Source organism: Electrona antarctica (assembly GCF_951216825.1).
Source record: "Electrona antarctica genome assembly, chromosome: 6".
Lineage (NCBI taxonomy): Eukaryota > Metazoa > Chordata > Actinopteri > Myctophiformes > Myctophidae > Electrona > Electrona antarctica.
The window spans coordinates 56,433,067-56,453,463 of record NC_136811.1 but is presented as its reverse complement, the minus strand read 5'-3'; the positions used below and the strand labels follow the sequence as shown (position 1 = coordinate 56,453,463).

The 20,397-nt window shown below is 46.4% G+C and overlaps 1 protein-coding gene across 4 annotated transcripts in view; it reads left to right on the top strand.

Moving 5' to 3' along the window:
* Positions 1-16,779, top strand: part of proser3 (proline and serine rich 3) — a 32,358-nt gene extending 15,579 nt beyond the window's left edge. For all 4 annotated transcript variants that reach the window (XM_079504779.1, XM_079504780.1, XM_079504778.1 and 1 more), the window contains 4 exons: positions 1,300-1,519; positions 5,178-5,355; positions 9,978-10,059; positions 16,630-16,779. In XM_079504779.1, the coding sequence (XP_079360905.1) occupies positions 1,300-1,519; positions 5,178-5,355; positions 9,978-10,059; positions 16,630-16,684 (535 nt within the window). In that variant the 3' untranslated portion in view covers positions 16,685-16,779. The remainder of the gene's footprint in view (positions 1-1,299; positions 1,520-5,177; positions 5,356-9,977; positions 10,060-16,629) is intronic.
* The last annotated feature ends 3,618 nt before the right edge of the window (positions 16,780-20,397 follow it).

Here is a 20,397-nt window from a genome sequence, read left to right as displayed (position 1 = left end):
CCATAGTGCTAAGGAGAACTCCTTCTAACACTATGGACCAGAGCTAACAGTACCATAGTGCTAAGGAGAACTCCTAACACTATGGACCAGAGCTAACAGTACCATAGTGCTAAGGAGAACTCCTTCTAACACTATGGACCAGAGCTAACAGTACCATAGTGCTAAGGAGAACTCCTAACACTATGGACCAGAGCTAACAGTACCATAGTGCTAAGGAGAACTCCTTCTAACACTATGGACCAGAGCTAACAGTACCATAGTGCTAAGGAGAACTCCTAACACTATGGACCAGAGCTAACAGTACCATAGTGCTAAGGAGAACTCCTAACACTATGGACCAGAGCTAACAGTACCATAGTGCTAAGGAGAACTCCTTCTAACACTATGGACCAGAGCTAACAGTACCATAGTGCTAAGGAGAACTCCTTCTAACACTATGGACCAGAGCTAACAGTACCATAGTGCTAAGGAGAACTCCTAACACTATGGACCAGAGCTAACAGTACCATAGTGCTAAGGAGAACTCCTTCTAACACTATGGACCAGAGCTAACAGTACCATAGTGCTAAGGAGAACTCCTAACACTATGGACCAGAGCTAACAGTACCATAGTGCTAAGGAGAACTCCTAACGCTATGGACCAGAGCTAACAGTACCATAGTGCTAAGGAGAACTCCTAACACTATGGACCAGAGCTAACAGTACCATAGCGCTAAGGAGAACTCCTTCTAACACTATGGACCAGAGCTAACAGTACCATAGTGCTAAGGAGAACTCCTAACACTATGGACCAGAGCTAACAGTACCATAGTGCTAAGGAGAACTCCTTCTAACACTATGGACCAGAGCTAACAGTACCATAGTGCTAAGGAGAACTCCTAACACTATGGACCAGAGCTAACAGTACCATAGTGCTAAGGAGAACTCCTTCTAACACTATGGACCAGAGCTAACAGTACCATAGTGCTAAGGAGAACTCCTTCTAACACTATGGACCAGAGCTAACAGTACCATAGTGCTAAGGAGAACTCCTTCTAACACTATGGACCAGAGCTAACAGTACCATAGTGCTAAGGAGAACTCCTTTTAACACTATGGACCAGAGCTAACAGTACCATAGTGCTAAGGAGAACTCCTTCTAACACTATGGACCAGAGCTAACAGTACCATAGTGCTAAGGAGAACTCCTTCTAACACTATGGACCAGAGCTAACAGTACCATAAGTCCTTCTAACACTATGGACCAGATTACAGTATGATTTGCTTTCTGGTGCTTTAACATATTCCATCTCCATGCAGACATGCCGATGGCGGTCGGGACCGTGACGACACTGGCTCCAGGAAGACCCCAGCGAGACCCCAACGCTCCAGAGGGGACGGGGGCCAACAGGGGACATCCAGGGACACATACCAGGGGACATCCAGGGTCCAAGAGGACACATACCAGGGGACATCCATAGAGGACCGCACTGGGGACCGGGCCCCTCCATCTTCTCCAATCCACTGTGCACTAGGACAGGTACTCAATGGAATAGTGGTGTGTGTGTGTGTGTGTACGGCAGGGGTGGGCAACTGGCGGCCCGGGGGCCACATGCGGCCCCCACCCTCACTTAATGCGGCCCTCAGGTTAATGTCAGGATACTGATATAATATTGATTTCAGCTGTTTACAATTCCACAACATGCAAAACATGACCCGCTTTAATTACTTCAGTCTAAATTAGTAGCTCATTGCTCAACACAAGTATAATTAAAGGCATTTGAAATTACATAAAAATGTTAATTTTCAGGATTCCAATTAGCAAAAAATATTTCAAGATTTCATTTCGAATATAGCAAAAATAGCCGATCTACAAGCTCAAAACGCGTCGCAGCGCGGCGCGTTTTGAGCTTGTAGATCGGCTATTTTTTCTACGGCGGTAATATATGGCCCTAGGGAGTGAGTGTGGAAATATAGTGGCCCTCTCCATCGTCAAAGTTGCCCACACCTGGTGTACGGTAACCTTATGCTATATACACAGGGATTGTTCCTTTAACTGAGTGCACCGGCAAGGAGCATTATGGGATTCATTCTTACTTTCAGTTCTGATGTTGGAGAGAAGCGGTCGCTGTAAATCAGAGGAAGTGGTTATATATATTATGTCGGTTGTTTCTACGGGCAGACGATACAGAAGTAGAACCCTGGCTGATCACGTTTGTTAGTTACCTCTTATCCCTCAAAGTATTTGTCATTTTTGTTTTACTGACTATTTTTAAAAACTATTTTAAAACAGTTCAAATCGCCGATCTATACAAAGCTCACAGCGTGTCGATGGTGATCGGCTAGTTGAATTTAAATGTTTTTTAACTTTTTAACCATCATTTTAAAGTTTAGCTGTTGAAAAATAGCAGATCTACAAGCTCATAGCGCGGCACTCGGTGAGCTTGTAGATCTGCTATTTTTGAGTATATATTATTTCCCAGTGAACGCTTTTAACCCATTTTGGGCGGGAACCCCTTTTGGTGTTAGCATTATGTCATGCTTTAGCTATTGAAAAATAGCAGATCTACAAGCTCATAGCGCGCCACCGAGTGGCGCCCTATGAGCTTGTAGGTCTGCTATTTTTGAAAAATCGAAGAACCACTGACATAGAAACATAGCTTTTTCAGAAAACTGTCAGGATGTAGAAGACATGTTTAGAATCTGATCTCAGGTCAAAATGGATTAACTCAAAATCGTTGCTCCTGGAGGGGTCCCTGGAACAACATATTTAGAAATGGGAGCCTGCGGCCAAATATATAATCATTCTCTGGGGGTCCTTGACATGAAATAGTTTGAGAGCCACTGACATAAAAACATTTCTTCTGAAAACTGCCATGATTTAGAAGACATGTGTTAGAATCACCGGGTTGAGCAGTGGTGAGCGGAAATAGTTCGCTCCCTATGCGGGAGCGAACTATTTCCGTAGACAACGCCCTGGTAACGTCTGTCCCAACAGCCAGGAACCTTGGTGTTGTCCTGGACAGTCAGCTCTCGTTCAAAACTCACATCACAGCTGTCACTCGATCCTGTAGGTTCACACTCTATAACATACGACGAATTAGACCATTCCTCACCCAGGAATCAGCCCAGCTCCTAATCCAGACAACAGTCTTGTCAAAACTTGACTATTGTAACTCTCTCCTTACTGGCCTACCGGCATGTGCACTTAAGCCTCTCCAACTGATCCAAAATGCCGCAGCTCGCTTGGTCTTCAACCAGCCAAAATTCTCACATGTCTCCCCCCTTCTCCGCTCCCTGCACTGGCTCCCAGTCGCTGCCCGCACAGAATACAAAACTCTGATGCTGGCATTCAAAGCAACCAAAGGTATGGCTCCCCCATATCTTGCAAGCATGATTGAACCCTACAAACCCTCCCGCGCACTCAGATCAGCCAACGCAGGGAAGCTGGAACCCTCACTAAAAACGCCGGGCCAGCGCTCCACACGTCCCAAACTCTTCTCCCTTCTGGCCCCAAAACTGTGGAATGCACTTCCCGTTGCAGTCAGAACTGCAACATCACTCCCAATCTTCCGCCGTAGTCTGAAAACCCACCTTTTCAGACTCCATCATGGCCCATAGCACTTATCCTACCCCCTTAGACAGCACTTTTTAGACTTAGATAGCATTTGAAACAGACTTATAGCATGTCATGTAGACAGCACAATAATTGCATTGTATGTAGTCATAGCACATCATAGTAGCCTACATATGTATAGCATAGTATAGTATATATGTATAGTTAATATGTATAGTGTCATTATATAGATATGTTCTAGTTACGTTCTTAGCTTACGCATGTTTCTTGATAAATGCATTTCATATATGTGATGTATTCCCATACTTTTATTCCTGCCTAATGTAAGTCGCTCTGGATTAAGAGCGTCTGCTAAATGCCTAAATTGTAAATTGTAAAATTGTGAGCACTGAGCAGGCACCTCTGCTGAGTTCCTCTCCTCTGCCACCAGGTGGTGCCAGAGGTTCAGCAAAGCATTGCTGTTTGTTTTCTCTCCTCTTCACCTTTTGAGTATAAGGTCACAAAGAAGACCTTATTTGGGAGTTCCTGTGGTCCATGACATTTTGTTTCACGTCTTGCATTCTGCAATGATGTGTCTCCGCTTTTTTTTACTGTGTGGTAAATGGTGCATTTATATAGCGCCTTTATCCAAGGCGCTTTACATAGATTGTGCATTACATTCACCCATTCACACACACATTCACACACACATTCACACACCTTAGATTGTGCATTACATTCACCCATTCACACACACATCCACACACCTTTACATAGATTGTGCATTACATTCATCCATTCACACACACATTCACACACCTTTACATAGATTGTGCATTACATTCACACACACATTCACACACCTTTACATAGATTGTGCATTACATTCACACACACATTCACACACCGATGGCGGCGGAAACCATGCAAGGCACCAACCAGCACATCAGGAGCAAGTAGGGGTTCAGTGTCTTGCTCAAGGACACTTCGACACTAACTCTGGGGGAGCCCCACAGGGTTCGAACCGGGAACCTTGCGGTTACCATCCGGCCACTCTACCGCTGAGCCACCGCCGCAGTGTGTTCTTGCAGTTGTTGTTGTTTCTTTCTGCATGTGTTTAACCCATTCGACATTTTTAAAATGTCTTCTAAATCTTGACAGTTTTCTGAAATACCTCATGTTTCTGTATCAGTGGTGCTCAATATCTCATGTCAAGGACCGCAGAAATGATATGTAATTGGCCGCCGACCCCCATCTGAAAATATGTAGTTCCAGGGACCCCCACAGAAGCAAAGATTTGAGTTAAAAACGTTGGCTCTGAAAGAATATATATTCAAAGATTTGCACTGCATTTTCACGATTTTTTTCAAAAATAGCAGACCTACAAGCTCGTAGCGCGCCACTCGGTGGCGTGCTATGAGCTTGTAGATCTGCTATTTTTCAATAGCTAAATTATAACATCATGTTTACACCGAAAGGGGTTCCCGCCCAGAATAAGTTAAGCTAGCGTTTTTCATTTTTATTTTATTTTTCCTGTACAGCCCCGAGTTGTAAAATGTGCTTTATAAACTAAGTGGATTGGACTGGATGGAAGGCAGGAGGTTCAGTAGTAAAGCATGCTGTTTCTCTCCTCTTCCACCAGGTGGTGTCGGAGGTCCTGTTCCCCACACGGAGAAGGAGGAGGAGGAGTCCCGTGTCCCCTCCCCCGGCCCCTCCCCCCCAGTCCCCGGCCCCGCCTCCTCCTCCTCCGCCGCCCGCCCTCCTCGATGACCTCCAGCGGCCTCTGGAGGTCATCACACAGCTGCTGCAGGAGGCCCACGGTAAGAGGGGAGGGGAGGGGAGGAACCTTTGACCTTTGGGGTTAACGTGGGGGAATGTTTTGCAGACGGACCACACAGGTTGTCCACTGCACCGCCCTGCTTCACGCCCGAGTTACGCAGAGGTTTGGTAACTTTGGTTAGGGCAGCATCTTTGGTTAGGGCAGCATCTTTGGTTAGGGCAGCATCTTTCAGAGGTTTGGTAACTTTAGGGCAGCATCTTTCAGAGGTTTGGTAACTTTAGGGCAGCATCTTTCAGAGGTTTGGTAACTTTGGTTAGGGCAGCATCTTTAGGGCAACATCTTTCAGAGGTTTGGTAACTTTAGGGCAGCATCTTTCAGAGGTTTGGTAACTTTAGGGCAGCATCTTTCAGAGGTTTGGTAACTTTGGTTAGGGCAGCATCTTTAGGGCAACATCTTTCAGAGGTTTGGTAACTTTAGGGCAGCATCTTTCAGAGGTTTGGTAACTTTGGTTAGGGCAACATCTTTCAGAGGTTTGGTAACTTTGGTTAGGGCAACATCTTTAGGGCAGCATCTTTAGGGCAACATCTTTAGGGCAGCATCTTTAGGGCAGCATCTTTCAGAGGTTTGGTAACTTTAAGGCAGCATCTTTCAGAGGTTTGGTAACTTTAAGGCAGCATCTTTCAGAGGTTTGGTAACTTTAAGGCAGCATCTTTCAGATGTTTGGTAACTTTAGGGCAGCATCTTTCAGAGGTTTGGTAACTTTGGTTAGGGGCGGGGCAGAATCTCAGAGGTTTGGTAACTTTAGGGCAGCATCTTTCAGAGGTTTGGTAACTTTGGTTAGGGCAGCATCTTTCAGAGGTTTGGTAACTTTAGGGCAGCATCTTTCAGAGGTTTGGTAACTTTAGGGCAGCATCTTTCAGAGGTTTGGTAACTTTAGGGCAGCATCTTTCAGAGGTTTGGTAACTTTAGGGCAGCATCTTTCAGAGGTTTGGTAACTTTAGGGCAGCATCTTTAGGGCAGCATCTTTCAAATTATTCATGTCTTAACGATGTTTCCTTCGGTTGCACCTTAACCCATTTATTAGACCAGAGGACGATTCTACAAATCTAATTCCTGACAGTTTTCTGAAAACCCTATGTTTCTATGTCAAACTATTTCATGTCAAGGACCCCCTAGAATTATCCTGCATTTGGCCGCCCATCTCAAAATATGTAGTTCCAGGGACTACATGTAGTTCCCCCCCCCCCCCCAGAAGCAAAGATTTGAGTTAAAAACGTTCGCTCTGAAAGAATATATGTATACATTTTCACGTTTTTTTCAAAAATAGCAGATCTACAAGCTCGTAGAGCTACCTTGCCATGATCATGATGTAACTCCAAATGTGGACAAGAAATTAAAAAATAATTGCTCCAGTGATTAGAAATTGATAATTCAAAATATGCTCATCATCGACTTACATTGTAATGTACGCTGAAACAGCTCTCAAAGTCACTCTTTTAGTACGTAAACAAACACAAAGTTGATTCAAACAATATAGAGCATCACCAAATACTGTTTTATTTATTTTTTTAATACAAATGTTAACTTCCTGTTGATTTTACTATTTGAAGATCTGATCCGGATCCAGTCCGCGTTTTCTTCCTAATAAAAATGGCAAAATCATCAGGAAGTTAACATTTGTATAAAGAAATAAAACGGTATGAACCCCAGACACGTTTACTTCATCCATCACATTGTTTTTGACACCAAGGAGTATTTATTGGGTCAGGGTGACTTTCAACCTTCAAGGCCTCCTGTTCTCAGTGTAACCAGTCAGGCGTTGGGACTGCCAGAACATAGTTCTGTTATGGTTCTGTTCTCAGTGTAACCAGTCAGGCGTTGGGCCTGCCAGAACATAGTTCTGTTATGGTTCTGTTCTCAGTGTAACCAGTCAGGCGTTGGGCCTGCCAGAACATAGTTCTGTTATGGTTCTGTTCTCAGTGTAACCAGTCAGGCGTTGGGCCTGCCAGAACATAGTTCTGTTATGGTTCTGTTCTCAGTGTAACCAGTCAGGCGTTGGGCCTGCCAGAACATACCGTTCTGTTGTGGCTTCTGTAGTCGCTACAAACATCGGATGTACCTTTGAGTCTTCATGAGGCTTCCATTGAACATGAATGGTAGCCTGTATGTACCTTTGAGTCTTCATGTGGCTTCCATTGAACATGAATGGTAGCCTGTATGTACCTTTGAGTCTTCATGTGGCTTCCATTGAACATGAATGGTAGCCTGTATGTACCTTTGAGTCTTCATGTGGCTTCCATTGAACATGAATGGTAGCCTGTATGTACCTTTGAGTCTTCATGTGGCTTCCATTGAACATGAATGGTAGCCTGTATGTACCTTTGAGTCTTCATGTGGTTTCCATTGAACATGAATGGTAGCCTGTATGTACCTTTGAGTCTTCATGTGGTTTCCATTGAACATGAATGGTAGCCTGTATGTACCTTTGAGTCTTCATGTGGCTTCCATTGAACATGAATGGTGCAAATTCTGACCTTAGACCTGAGGACGATTCTACAAATGTCTTCTAAATCCTGACAGTTTTCTGGAAAACCCCATGTTTCTGTATCAGTGGTGCTCAATATTTCATGTCAAGGACCCCAAAAATTATATGTAATTGGCCGCCGACCCCCATCTGAAAATGTGTTGTTCCAGGGACCTCCACCCATGAAGCAAAGATGAGTTTTAAAACGTTCGCTCTGAAAGAATATGTATATTCAAAGATTTGCACCTGCACATTTTCACGATTTAAAAAAAATAGCAGATCTACAAGCTCACTGTGGTCCATGACACCGCGTTTATGACAGATAGATGAATGGAGGGCTGGTTGGGTTACCTATCTATCACCGATATCCCCCGATGTAGTCCCTCCTCCCCAACTTGGCACAGTTGGCATCCTCATTACATTGAAAACCTATTCACATCACTGGAAATGTGCCCATTCTGCATACTGTGAAGTGTGAAGTAAAAATATCAATCAATCAATCAATTCACAATCTCAACCAACGTATGGACAGCACAGAGCCAGTGTGGTCAGGTGCGTCCAGGCCACGGTGCAGGCCTCAGGAAATACCACCTCTTTAAGGTCAGAGGGTCGAACTCGAGAGGTCACAGAGGTCGTGACCTTGGTGACCTTCCTGCCTCCGCTGTGCGTCTCACACACGTTCACAGGTCTAAATGGAAACCTGACGCCGGGTCGTATGTCGGTCCATTCCAAGTATCACAGTATGACGTTTCATTCATACTTTGAATTCTTCGGAGTTGCACGGCTGTTTTATACTCTTTACTGTATTATTTACATGATCATTTTACTGACTAGTAGCTGCTAATGACATCTGATTGCATCTGGAGACGGTGTGTGTGAGTCATTTTACTGACTAGTAGCTGCTAATGACATCTGATTGCATTTGGAGACGGTGTGTGTGAGTCATTTTACTGACTAGTAGCTGCTAATGACATCTGATTGCATTTGGAGACGGTGTGTGTGAGTCATTTTACTGACTAGTAGCTGCTAATGACATCTGATTGCATTTGGAGACGGTGTGTGTGAGTCATTTTACTGACTAGTAGCTGCTAATGACATCTGATTGCATTTGGAGACGGTGTGTGTGAGTCATTTTACTGACTAGTAGCTGCTAATGACATCTGATTGCATTTGGAGACGGTGTGTGTGAGTCATTTTACTGACTAGTAGCTGCTAATGACATCTGATTGCATTTGGAGACGGTGTGTGTGAGTCATTTTACTGACTAGTAGCTGCTAATGACATCTGATTGCATCTGGAGACGGTGTGTGTGAGTCATTTTACTGACTAGTAGCTGCTAATGACATCTGATTGCATTTGGAGACGGTGTGTGTGAGTCATTTTACTGACTAGTAGCTGCTAATGACATCTGATTGCATCTGGAGACGGTGTGTGTGAGTCATTTTGTGTTGTTCTTCTTTTACACGAGTCTTCTCTTGTGCCTTAGTCACGGCGGTCGCGTTGTAGATGTTGCTCCTGTCCTCGTTTAAAACCTCCTGTCCTCGTTGTAGATGTTGCTCCTGTCCTCGTTTAAAACCTCCTGTCCTCGTTGTAGATGTTGCTCCTGTCCTCGTTTAAAACCTCCTGTCCTCGTTGTAGATGTTGCTCCTGTCCTCGTTGTAGATGTTGCTCCTGTCCTCGTTGTAGATGTTGCTCCTGTCCTCGTTGTAGATGTTGCTCCTGTCCTCGTTGTAGATGTTGCTCCTGTCCTTGTTGTAGATGTTGCTCCTGTCCTCGTTTAAAACCCATTTTTGGGCGGGGAACCCCTTTTGGTGTTTTAACTAAGCATTGTGTTATACTTTAGCTATTGAAAAATAGCAGATCTACAAGCTCGTAGCGCGCCATTTTTGAAAAACCGTGAAAATGCGGCACAAATCTTTGAATATATATTATTTCAGAAGACTTTTTATTTTATTTCGACATCAGGCCTAAATGGACCATGGTTTCTAAACTCTTTGAGCCCAACCAAGCGACAGGTTCAAGTGTTCAGGGGGGGGGGGAGGTGAAGGGGGGAGGTGTGTGTGGGGGGGGGGGGGCAACCTGGCGTGAAAAGGGTGTAAAACCACTGGTCTAAACACCGTTGTTTATCTTTTGTTCAGATTCAGATGAGACGGAGTTTGAAGACGACCCGTTGCTGCAAGTTCTGCGCAAACAGAGGGCATGGGTTAAGGACCAGATGAGGTACAAACAGAGGGCGTGGGTGAAGGACCAGATGAGGTACAAACAGAGGGCGTGGGTGAAGGACCAGATGAGGTACAAACAGAGGGCATGGGTGAAGGACCAGATGAGGTACAAACAGAGGGCGTGGGTGAAGGACCAGATGAGGTACAAACAGAGGGCATGGGTGAAGGACCAGATGAGGTACAAACAGAGGGCGTGGGTGAAGGACCAGATGAGGTACAAACAGAGGGCATGGGTGAAGGACCAGATGAGGTACAAACAGAGGGCGTGGGTGAAGGACCAGATGAGGTACAAACAGAGGGCATGGGTGAAGGACCAGATGAGGTACAAACAGAGGGCGTGGGTGAAGGACCAGATGAGGTACAAACAGAGGGCATGGGTGAAGGACCAGATGAGGTACAAACAGAGGGCGTGGGTGAAGGACCAGATGAGGTACAAACAGAGGGCATGGGTGAAGGACCAGATGAGGTACAAACAGAGGGCGTGGGTGAAGGACCAGATGAGGTACAAACAGAGGGCATGGGTTAAGGACCAGATGAGGTACAAACAGAGGGCATGGGTGAAGGACCAGATGAGGTACAAACAGAGGGCATGGGTGAAGGACCAGATGAGGTACAAACAGAGGGCGTGGGTGAAGGACCAGATGAGGTACAAACAGAGGGCGTGGGTGAAGGACCAGATGAGGTACAAACAGAGGGCATGGGTGAAGGACCAGATGAGGTACAAACAGAGGGCATGGGTTAAGGACCAGATGAGGTACAAACAGAGGGCGTGGGTGAAGGACCAGATGAGGTACAAACATAGGGCGTGGGTGAAGGACCAGATGAGGTACAAACAGAGGGCATGGGTGAAGGACCAGATGAGGTACAAACAGAGGGCGTGGGTGAAGGACCAGATGAGGTACAAACAGAGGGCGTGGGTGAAGGACCAGATGAGGTACAAACAGAGGGCATGGGTTAAGGACCAGATGAGGTACAAACAGAGGGCGTGGGTTAAGGACCAGATGAGGTACAAACAGAGGGCATGGGTTAAGGACCAGATGAGGTACAAACAGAGGGCATGGGTGAAGGACCAGATGAGGTACAAACAGAGGGCGTGGGTGAAGGACCAGATGAGGTACAAACATAGGGCGTGGGTGAAGGACCAGATGAGGTACAAACAGAGGGCATGGGTGAAGGACCAGATGAGGTACAAACAGAGGGCATGGGTGAAGGACCAGATGAGGTACGAGCTGTTCCATGAAACAGAGGGCATGGGTTAAGAACCAGATGAGGTACAAACAGAGGGCGTGGGTGAAGGACCAGATGAGGTACAAACATAGGGCGTGGGTGAAGGACCAGATGAGGTACAAACATAGGGCGTGGGTGAAGGACCAGATGAGGTACAAACATAGGGCGTGGGTGAAGGACCAGATGAGGTACAAACATAGGGCGTGGGTGAAGGACCAGATGAGGTACAAACAGAGGGCATGGGTGAAGGACCAGATGAGGTACAAACAGAGGGCGTGGGTGAAGGACCAGATGAGGTACAAACAGAGGGCGTGGGTGAAGGACCAGATGAGGTACAAACAGAGGGCGTGGGTGAAGGACCAGATGAGGTACAAACAGAGGGCGTGGGTTAAGGACCAGATGAGGTACAAACAGAGGGCGTGGGTTAAGGACCAGATGAGGTACAAACAGAGGGCATGGGTTAAGGACCAGATGAGGTACAAACAGAGGGCGTGGGTGAAGGACCAGATGAGGTACAAACATAGGGCGTGGGTGAAGGACCAGATGAGGTACAAACAGAGGGCATGGGTGAAGGACCAGATGAGGTACAAACAGAGGGCATGGGTGAAGGACCAGATGAGGTACGAGCTGTTCCATGAAACAGAGGGCATGGGTTAAGAACCAGATGAGGTACAAACAGAGGGCGTGGGTGAAGGACCAGATGAGGTACAAACAGAGGGCATGGGTTAAGGACCAGATGAGGTACAAACAGAGGGCGTGGGTTAAGGACCAGATGAGGTACAAACAGAGGGCGTGGGTTAAGGACCAGATGAGGTACAAACAGAGGGCATGGGTGAAGGACCAGATGAGGTACAAACAGAGGGCGTGGGTGAAGGACCAGATGAGGTACAAACAGAGGGCGTGGGTGAAGGACCAGATGAGGTACAAACATAGGGCGTGGGTGAAGGACCAGATGAGGTACAAACAGAGGGCATGGGTGAAGGACCAGATGAGGTACAAACAGAGGGCATGGGTGAAGGACCAGATGAGGTACGAGCTGTTCCATGAAACAGAGGGCATGGGTTAAGAACCAGATGAGGTACAAACAGAGGGCATGGGTGAAGGACCAGATGAGGTACAAACAGAGGGCGTGGGTTAAGGACCAGATGAGGTACAAACAGAGGGCGTGGGTTAAGGACCAGATGAGGTACAAACAGAGGGCATGGGTTAAGGACCAGATGAGGTACAAACAGAGGGCATGGGTGAAGGACCAGATGAGGTACAAACAGAGGGCGTGGGTGAAGGACCAGATGAGGTACAAACAGAGGGCGTGGGTTAAGGACCAGATGAGGTACAAACAGAGGGCGTGGGTTAAGGACCAGATGAGGTACAAACAGAGGGCATGGGTTAAGGACCAGATGAGGTACAAACAGAGGGCATGGGTGAAGGACCAGATGAGGTACAAACAGAGGGCGTGGGTGAAGGACCAGATGAGGTACAAACATAGGGCGTGGGTGAAGGACCAGATGAGGTACAAACAGAGGGCGTGGGTGAAGGACCAGATGAGGTACAAACAGAGGGCGTGGGTGAAGGACCAGATGAGGTACAAACAGAGGGCATGGGTGAAGGACCAGATGAGGTACAAACAGAGGGCGTGGGTGAAGGACCAGATGAGGTACAAACATAGGGCATGGGTGAAGGACCAGATGAGGTACAAACAGAGGGCATGGGTGAAGGACCAGATGAGGTACAAACAGAGGGCATGGGTGAAGGACCAGATGAGGTACAAACATAGGGCATGGGTGAAGGACCAGATGAGGTACAAACAGAGGGCATGGGTGAAGGACCAGATGAGGTACAAACAGAGGGCGTGGGTGAAGGACCAGATGAGGTACAAACAGAGGGCATGGGTGAAGGACCAGATGAGGTACAAACAGAGGGCATGGGTGAAGGACCAGATGAGGTACAAACAGAGGGCATGGGTGAAGGACCAGATGAGGTACAAACAGAGGGCATGGGTGAAGGACCAGATGAGGTACAAACAGAGGGCATGGGTGAAGGACCAGATGAGGTACAAACAGAGGGCATGGGTTAAGGACCAGATGAGGTACAAACAGAGGGCGTGGGTTAAGGACCAGATGAGGTACAAACAGAGGGCATGGGTGAAGGACCAGATGAGGTACAAACAGAGGGCATGGGTGAAGGACCAGATGAGGTACAAACAGAGGACGTGGGTTAAGGACCAGATGAGGTACAAACAGAGGGCATGGGTGAAGGACCAGATGAGGTACAAACAGAGGACGTGGGTTAAGGACCAGATGAGGTACAAACAGAGGGCATGGGTGAAGGACCAGATGAGGTACAAACAGAGGGCGTGGGTTAAGGACCAGATGAGGTACAAACAGAGGGCATGGGTGAAGGACCAGATGAGGTACAAACAGAGGGCATGGGTGAAGGACCAGATGAGGTACAAACAGAGGGCGTGGGTTAAGGACCAGATGAGGTACAAACAGAGGGCATGGGTTAAGGACCAGATGAGGTACAAACAGAGGGCATGGGTGAAGGACCAGATGAGGTACAAACAGAGGGCGTGGGTGAAGGACCAGATGAGGTACAAACAGAGGGCATGGGTTAAGGACCAGATGAGGTACAAACAGAGGGCATGGGTTAAGGACCAGATGAGGTACAAACAGAGGGCATGGGTTAAGGACCAGATGAGGTACAAACATAGGGCATGGGTGAAGGACCAGATGAGGTACAAACAGAGGGCGTGGGTTAAGGACCAGATGAGGTACAAACAGAGGGCATGGGTGAAGGACCAGATGAGGTACAAACAGGGCATGGGTGAAGGACCAGATGAGGTACAAACAGAGGGCATGGGTGAAGGACCAGATGAGGTACAAACAGAGGGCATGGGTGAAGGACCAGATGAGGTACAAACAGAGGGCGTGGGTGAAGGACCAGATGAGGTACAAACAGGGCATGGGTGAAGGACCAGATGAGGTACAAACAGGGCATGGGTGAAGGACCAGATGAGGTACAAACAGGGCATGGGTGAAGGACCAGATGAGGTACAAACAGAGGGCGTGGGTGAAGGACCAGATGAGGTACAAACAGGGCATGGGTGAAGGACCAGATGAGGTACAAACAGGGCATGGGTGAAGGACCAGATGAGGTACAAACAGAGGGCATGGGTGAAGGACCAGATGAGGTACAAACAGAGGGCATGGGTGAAGGACCAGATGAGGTACAAACAGAGGGCGTGGGTGAAGGACCAGATGAGGTACAAACAGAGGGCGTGGGTGAAGGACCAGATGAGGTACAAACAGAGGGCATGGGTTAAGGACCAGATGATGTACAAACAGAGGGCGTGGGTGAAGGACCAGATGAGGTACAAACAGAGGGCATGGGTTAAGGACCAGATGAGGTACAAACAGAGGGCATGGGTTAAGGACCAGATGAGGTACAAACAGAGGGCGTGGGTTAAGGACCAGATGAGGTACAAACAGAGGGCGTGGGTGAAGGACCAGATGAGGTACAAACAGAGGGCATGGGTGAAGGACCAGATGAGGTACAAACAGAGGGCATGGGTGAAGGACCAGATGAGGTACAAACAGAGGGCGTGGGTTAAGGACCAGATGAGGTACAAACAGAGGGCATGGGTGAAGGACCAGATGAGGTACAAACAGAGGGCATGGGTTAAGGACCAGATGAGGTACAAACAGAGGGCATGGGTGAAGGACCAGATGAGGTACAAACAGAGGGCGTGGGTGAAGGACCAGATGAGGTACAAACAGAGGGCGTGGGTTAAGGACCAGATGAGGTACAAACAGAGGGCATGGGTGAAGGACCAGATGAGGTACAAACAGAGGGCATGGGTGAAGGACCAGATGAGGTACAAACAGAGGGCGTGGGTTAAGGACCAGATGAGGTACAAACAGAGGGCATGGGTGAAGGACCAGATGAGGTACAAACAGAGGGCATGGGTTAAGGACCAGATGAGGTACAAACAGAGGGCATGGGTGAAGGACCAGATGAGGTACAAACAGAGGGCATGGGTTAAGGACCAGATGAGGTACAAACAGAGGGCGTGGGTGAAGGACCAGATGAGGTACAAACAGAGGGCGTGGGTGAAGGACCAGATGAGGTACAAACAGAGGGCGTGGGTGAAGGACCAGATGAGGTACAAACAGAGGGCATGGGTGAAGGACCAGATGAGGTACAAACAGAGGGCGTGGGTGAAGGACCAGATGAGGTACAAACAGAGGGCATGGGTGAAGGACCAGATGAGGTACAAACAGAGGGCATGGGTGAAGGACCAGATGAGGTACAAACAGAGGGCGTGGGTGAAGGACCAGATGAGGTACAAACAGAGGGCATGGGTTAAGGACCAGATGAGGTACAAACAGAGGGCATGGGTGAAGGACCAGATGAGGTACAAACAGAGGGCGTGGGTGAAGGACCAGATGAGGTACAAACAGAGGGCATGGGTTAAGGACCAGATGAGGTACAAACAGAGGGCATGGGTGAAGGACCAGATGAGGTACAAACAGAGGGCGTGGGTTAAGGACCAGATGAGGTACAAACAGAGGGCATGGGTGAAGGACCAGATGAGGTACAAACAGAGGGCATGGGTGAAGGACCAGATGAGGTACAAACAGAGGGCGTGGGTGAAGGACCAGATGAGGTACAAACAGAGGGCATGGGTGAAGGACCAGATGAGGTACAAACAGAGGGCATGGGTGAAGGACCAGATGAGGTACAAACAGAGGGCATGGGTGAAGGACCAGATGAGGTACCATGAAAAACAGACTCCATTATTCATTCATTATTTTTGTTCTTATATATACTGTAGCATGTAGAAGTCTTAAACATTAAACATTTTAGTCTCGGGTCACTCCTGTAAATAACCTTTTCATTGTTACTTTATAGCCCCTTAAAGCATTATGTAATGCTTTAGCTATTGAAAAATAGCAGATCTACAAGCTCTATTTCAAAAAGACCTACAAGCTTGTAGGTCAGCTATTTTTGAAAAATCGAAGAACGACTGACATAGAAACATAGCTTTTTCAGAAAACTGTCAGGATGTAGAAGACATTTTTAGAAATGGTGATGGATGATGATGGTCATGGAAGAGGAACCTTCTGAAAGCTGCATGGGCAAAGATAATAAACTTCACAATCTAAAAAGAAACCGGTCAAAATGACCTCGTCATGCTGGTGTTAAGTGGTCATTAAACCGAAGTCATATTGATCAATTCCCAATATGATCAAAGTATTCTGATTTCTGAGGCACCCACTTTGAGGAATCCTGTACTAGCACGTGTACTAAAATATATATATATTTTTTCTCTGTCTTTCAGTGAAGTGGACTCCATTTTGGAGGAATTCCAACAGCATGAATCCAGGACACGTTGATGCAGTGCCATGTTTTTTTTTATTTTTATACAGAAATATATATATATAATATATTTTTTATGTTTTATTTAGCAGAAATATTCCTACATTAAAATGTTTTCAAACATATATCCAGCGTCAGCGTCGTCAATTATGTCAAACAAGAACATTAAAAAGTACCATACATCAAAGTTACATCTTTACATAAACGTGGGCAAGAATCAGGGGTCAGCATCTCCATGCTGGCTTGTTGTGGCGGCCATTTTTATCAACATTCCATTTTTGTCAACATTCCATTTTTGTCAACATTCCATTTTTGCCACGGAGATCCAGAGCTAGGCCCTGAATGACCATAACAGCCAGTCTGTAGCTCTGAGACCCCTTTTCCACCGGTTGGTTCCCAATGGGAACCGGTTCAGTTCTTTTCCACCGGTTGGTTCCCAATGGGAACCGGTTCAGTTCTTTTCCACCGGTTGGTTCCCAATGGGAACCGGTTCAGTTCTTTTCCACCGGTTGGTTCCCAATGGGAACCGGTTCAGTTCTTTTCCACCGGTTGGTTCCCAATGGGAACCGGTTCAGTTATTTTCCACCGGTTGGTTCCCAAAGGGAACCGGTTCAGTTCTTTTCCACCGGTTGGTTCCCAATGGGAACCGGTTCAGTTCTTTTCCACCGGTTGGTTCCCAATGGGAACCGGTTCAGTTCTTTTCCACCGGTTGGTTCCCAATGGGAACCGGTTCAGTTCTTTTCCACCGGTTGGTTCCCAATGGGAACCGGTTCAGTTCTTTTCCACCGGTTGGTTCCCAGTGGGAACCGGTTCAGTTCTTTTCCACCGGTTGGTTCCCAGTGGGAACCGGTTCAGTTCTTTTCCACCGGTTGGTTCCCAGTGGGAACCGGTTCAGTTCTTTTCCACCGGTTGGTTCCCAATGGGAACCGGTTCAGTTCTTTTCCACCGGTTGGTTCCCAATGGGAACCGGTTCAGTTCTTTTCCACCGGTTGGTTCCCAATGGGAACCGGTTCAGTTCTTTTCCACCGGTTGGTTCCCAATGGGAACCGGTTCAGTTCTTTTCCACCGGTTGGTTCCCAATGGGAACCGGTTCAGTTCTTTTCCACCGGTTGGTTCCCAATGGGAACCGGTTCAGTTATTTTCCACCGGTTGGTTCCCAAAGGGAACCGGTTCAGTTCTTTTCCACCGGTTGGTTCCCAATGGGAACCGGTTCAGTTCTTTTCCACCGGTTGGTTCCCAATGGGAACCGGTTCAGTTCTTTTCCACCGGTTGGTTCCCAATGGGAACCGGTTCAGTTATTTTCCACCGGTTGGTTCCCAATGGGAACCGGTTCAGTTATTTTCCACCGGTTGGTTCCCAATGGGAACCGGTTCAGTTCTTTTCCACCGGTTGGTTCCCAGTGGGAACCGGTTCAGTTCTTTTCCACCGGTTGGTTCCCAATGGGAACCGGTTCAGTTATTTTCCACCGGTTGGTTCCCAATGGGAACCGGTTCAGTTCTTTTCCACCGGTTGGTTCCCAGTGGGAACCGGTTCAGTTCTTTTCCACCGGTTGGTTCCCAATGGGAACCGGTTCAGTTCCTTTTGGTTTTTAGTCCATGAGCCAGAGCTCCAAAATTGGTGGGCAAACTATACCCTATATTAAATTGTTTATAGGATGAATCAAGTAAATTAATACATGAAAACCCTTCCACAGTAGTAGCTTTTTCATTATTTTGCATATTTTCCTACATAATGCCTCATTTGCATATTTAAAAATGTGAATTTCTTAATACAATAAATCATTGTCTTCGTGTAAGTACTCAATTGGGGACGTTTCATGGTGATAACAATCTAATATAGGTATGGTTTTGCACACTCAATTCATAATTAACGTTTCAGTTTTGGAGCACTGGCTCATGGACTAAAAACCAAAAAGAACTGAACCGGTTCCCACTGGGAACCAACCGGTGGAAAAGGGGCCTGAGATTAACACATGGAACCAAATGGACCCTTACAGCTCTGTAACTCAGAGAGTGTACAAATGGACCCTTACACGTCTGTAACTCAGAGAGTGTACAAATGGACCCTTACAGGTCTGTAACTCTGAGAGTGTACAAATGGACCCTTACAGGTCTGTAACTCAGAGAGTGTACAAATGGACCCTTACAGGTCTGTAACTCTGAGAGTGTAACAAATGGACCCTTAAAGGTCTGTAACTCTGAGAGTGTACAAATGGACCCTTACAGGTCTGTAACTCAGAGAGTGTACAAATGGACCCTTACAGGTCTGTAACTCTGAGAGTGTAACAAATGGACCCTTACAGGTCTGTAACTCTGAGAGTGTACTAATGGGTCCATTTAGTTCCGTTTGTACACTCAGAGTTAAGGGGGAAAATACAACATTTGAGAACCACTGGCACTAGTTGGACTCATAATGTTCCATACATAGTGTGGTAGTAAATCAGTACTAGTTGGACTCCTACTGTTCCATACATAGTGTGGTAGTAAATCAGTACTAGTTGGACTCCTACTGTTCCATACATAGTGTGGTAGTAAATCAGTACTAGTTGGACTCCTACTGTTCCATACATAGTGTGGTAGTAAATCAGTACTAGTTGGACTCCTAATGTGCCATACATAGTGTGGTAGTAAATCAGTACTAGTTGGACTCCTACTGTTCCATACATAGTGTGGTAGTAAATCAGTACTAGTTGGACTCCTACTGTTCCATACATAGTGTGGTAGTAAATCAGTACTAGTTGGACTCCTACTGTTCCATACATAGTGTGGTAGTAAATCAGTACTAGTTGGACTCCTAATGTGCCATACATAGTGTGGTAGTAAATCAGTACTAGTTGGACTCCTACTGTTCCATACATAGTGTGGTAGTAAATCAGTACTAGTTGGACTCCTAATGTGCCATACATAGTGTGGTAGTACAAGTGTCGTAGTAAATCAGTTTCATACATAAATCCTGGAGACTGACATTCAGTAATTGGGTCTTATGATCAAAACAAGAACATTTTAAAAAATGGTGTGTGAAAACAAAGGAACATCTAAGATTTGCCACGGGCTAGTGTTGATTTTGTCAACTAAAACTATGACGAAAAATGTTTGTCGACTAGCTTTTTTTCACAGAGGAAAACTAAATAGAAACTGAATTAAAAAATAAACTATGATGACTAAAACTAAGACTAAATATACTGACATTTTCGTCAACAAATAAAAAGTAGACTAAAATGTTAGGAAGGGACTAGTGGACCAGAGATCCAGTAGAAGTCATTTTACACTTTGCATGCTGAAAACAGCAGATCTACAAGCTCACAACTGTGAGCTTGTAGATTGGCTATTTTCAGCAAGTGTAAAAATCAGTCATTACAACGGCATCAAGGCCCAGCCAAAATACATTTCAGTCGACTAAATCAACTGTAGATTCCGTCGACTAAAATCTCAGGATTCTTAGGGCCGATTCATACTCCTATTTTACCGCTGTTTCGGCGCTGTAGAGCCGAAATGATTTCGGCTCGTCAGAAATTTTCAGTAGCACCGAAGAGCAGACTTTAGGACGGTACCCGCCCCCCCGAACCTCAAATGACGTCACATTGTAGGCTCTACAGAGCCGAACCGACTTTTATTCGGCTCTAAAATAGGAGTATGAATCGGCCCTTAGTCGACTAAAACTAGACGTAACACAAAACATTCCAGGCTGACAAAAATGTGACTAAAACTAAATTAAATGAACTATTCAAGAG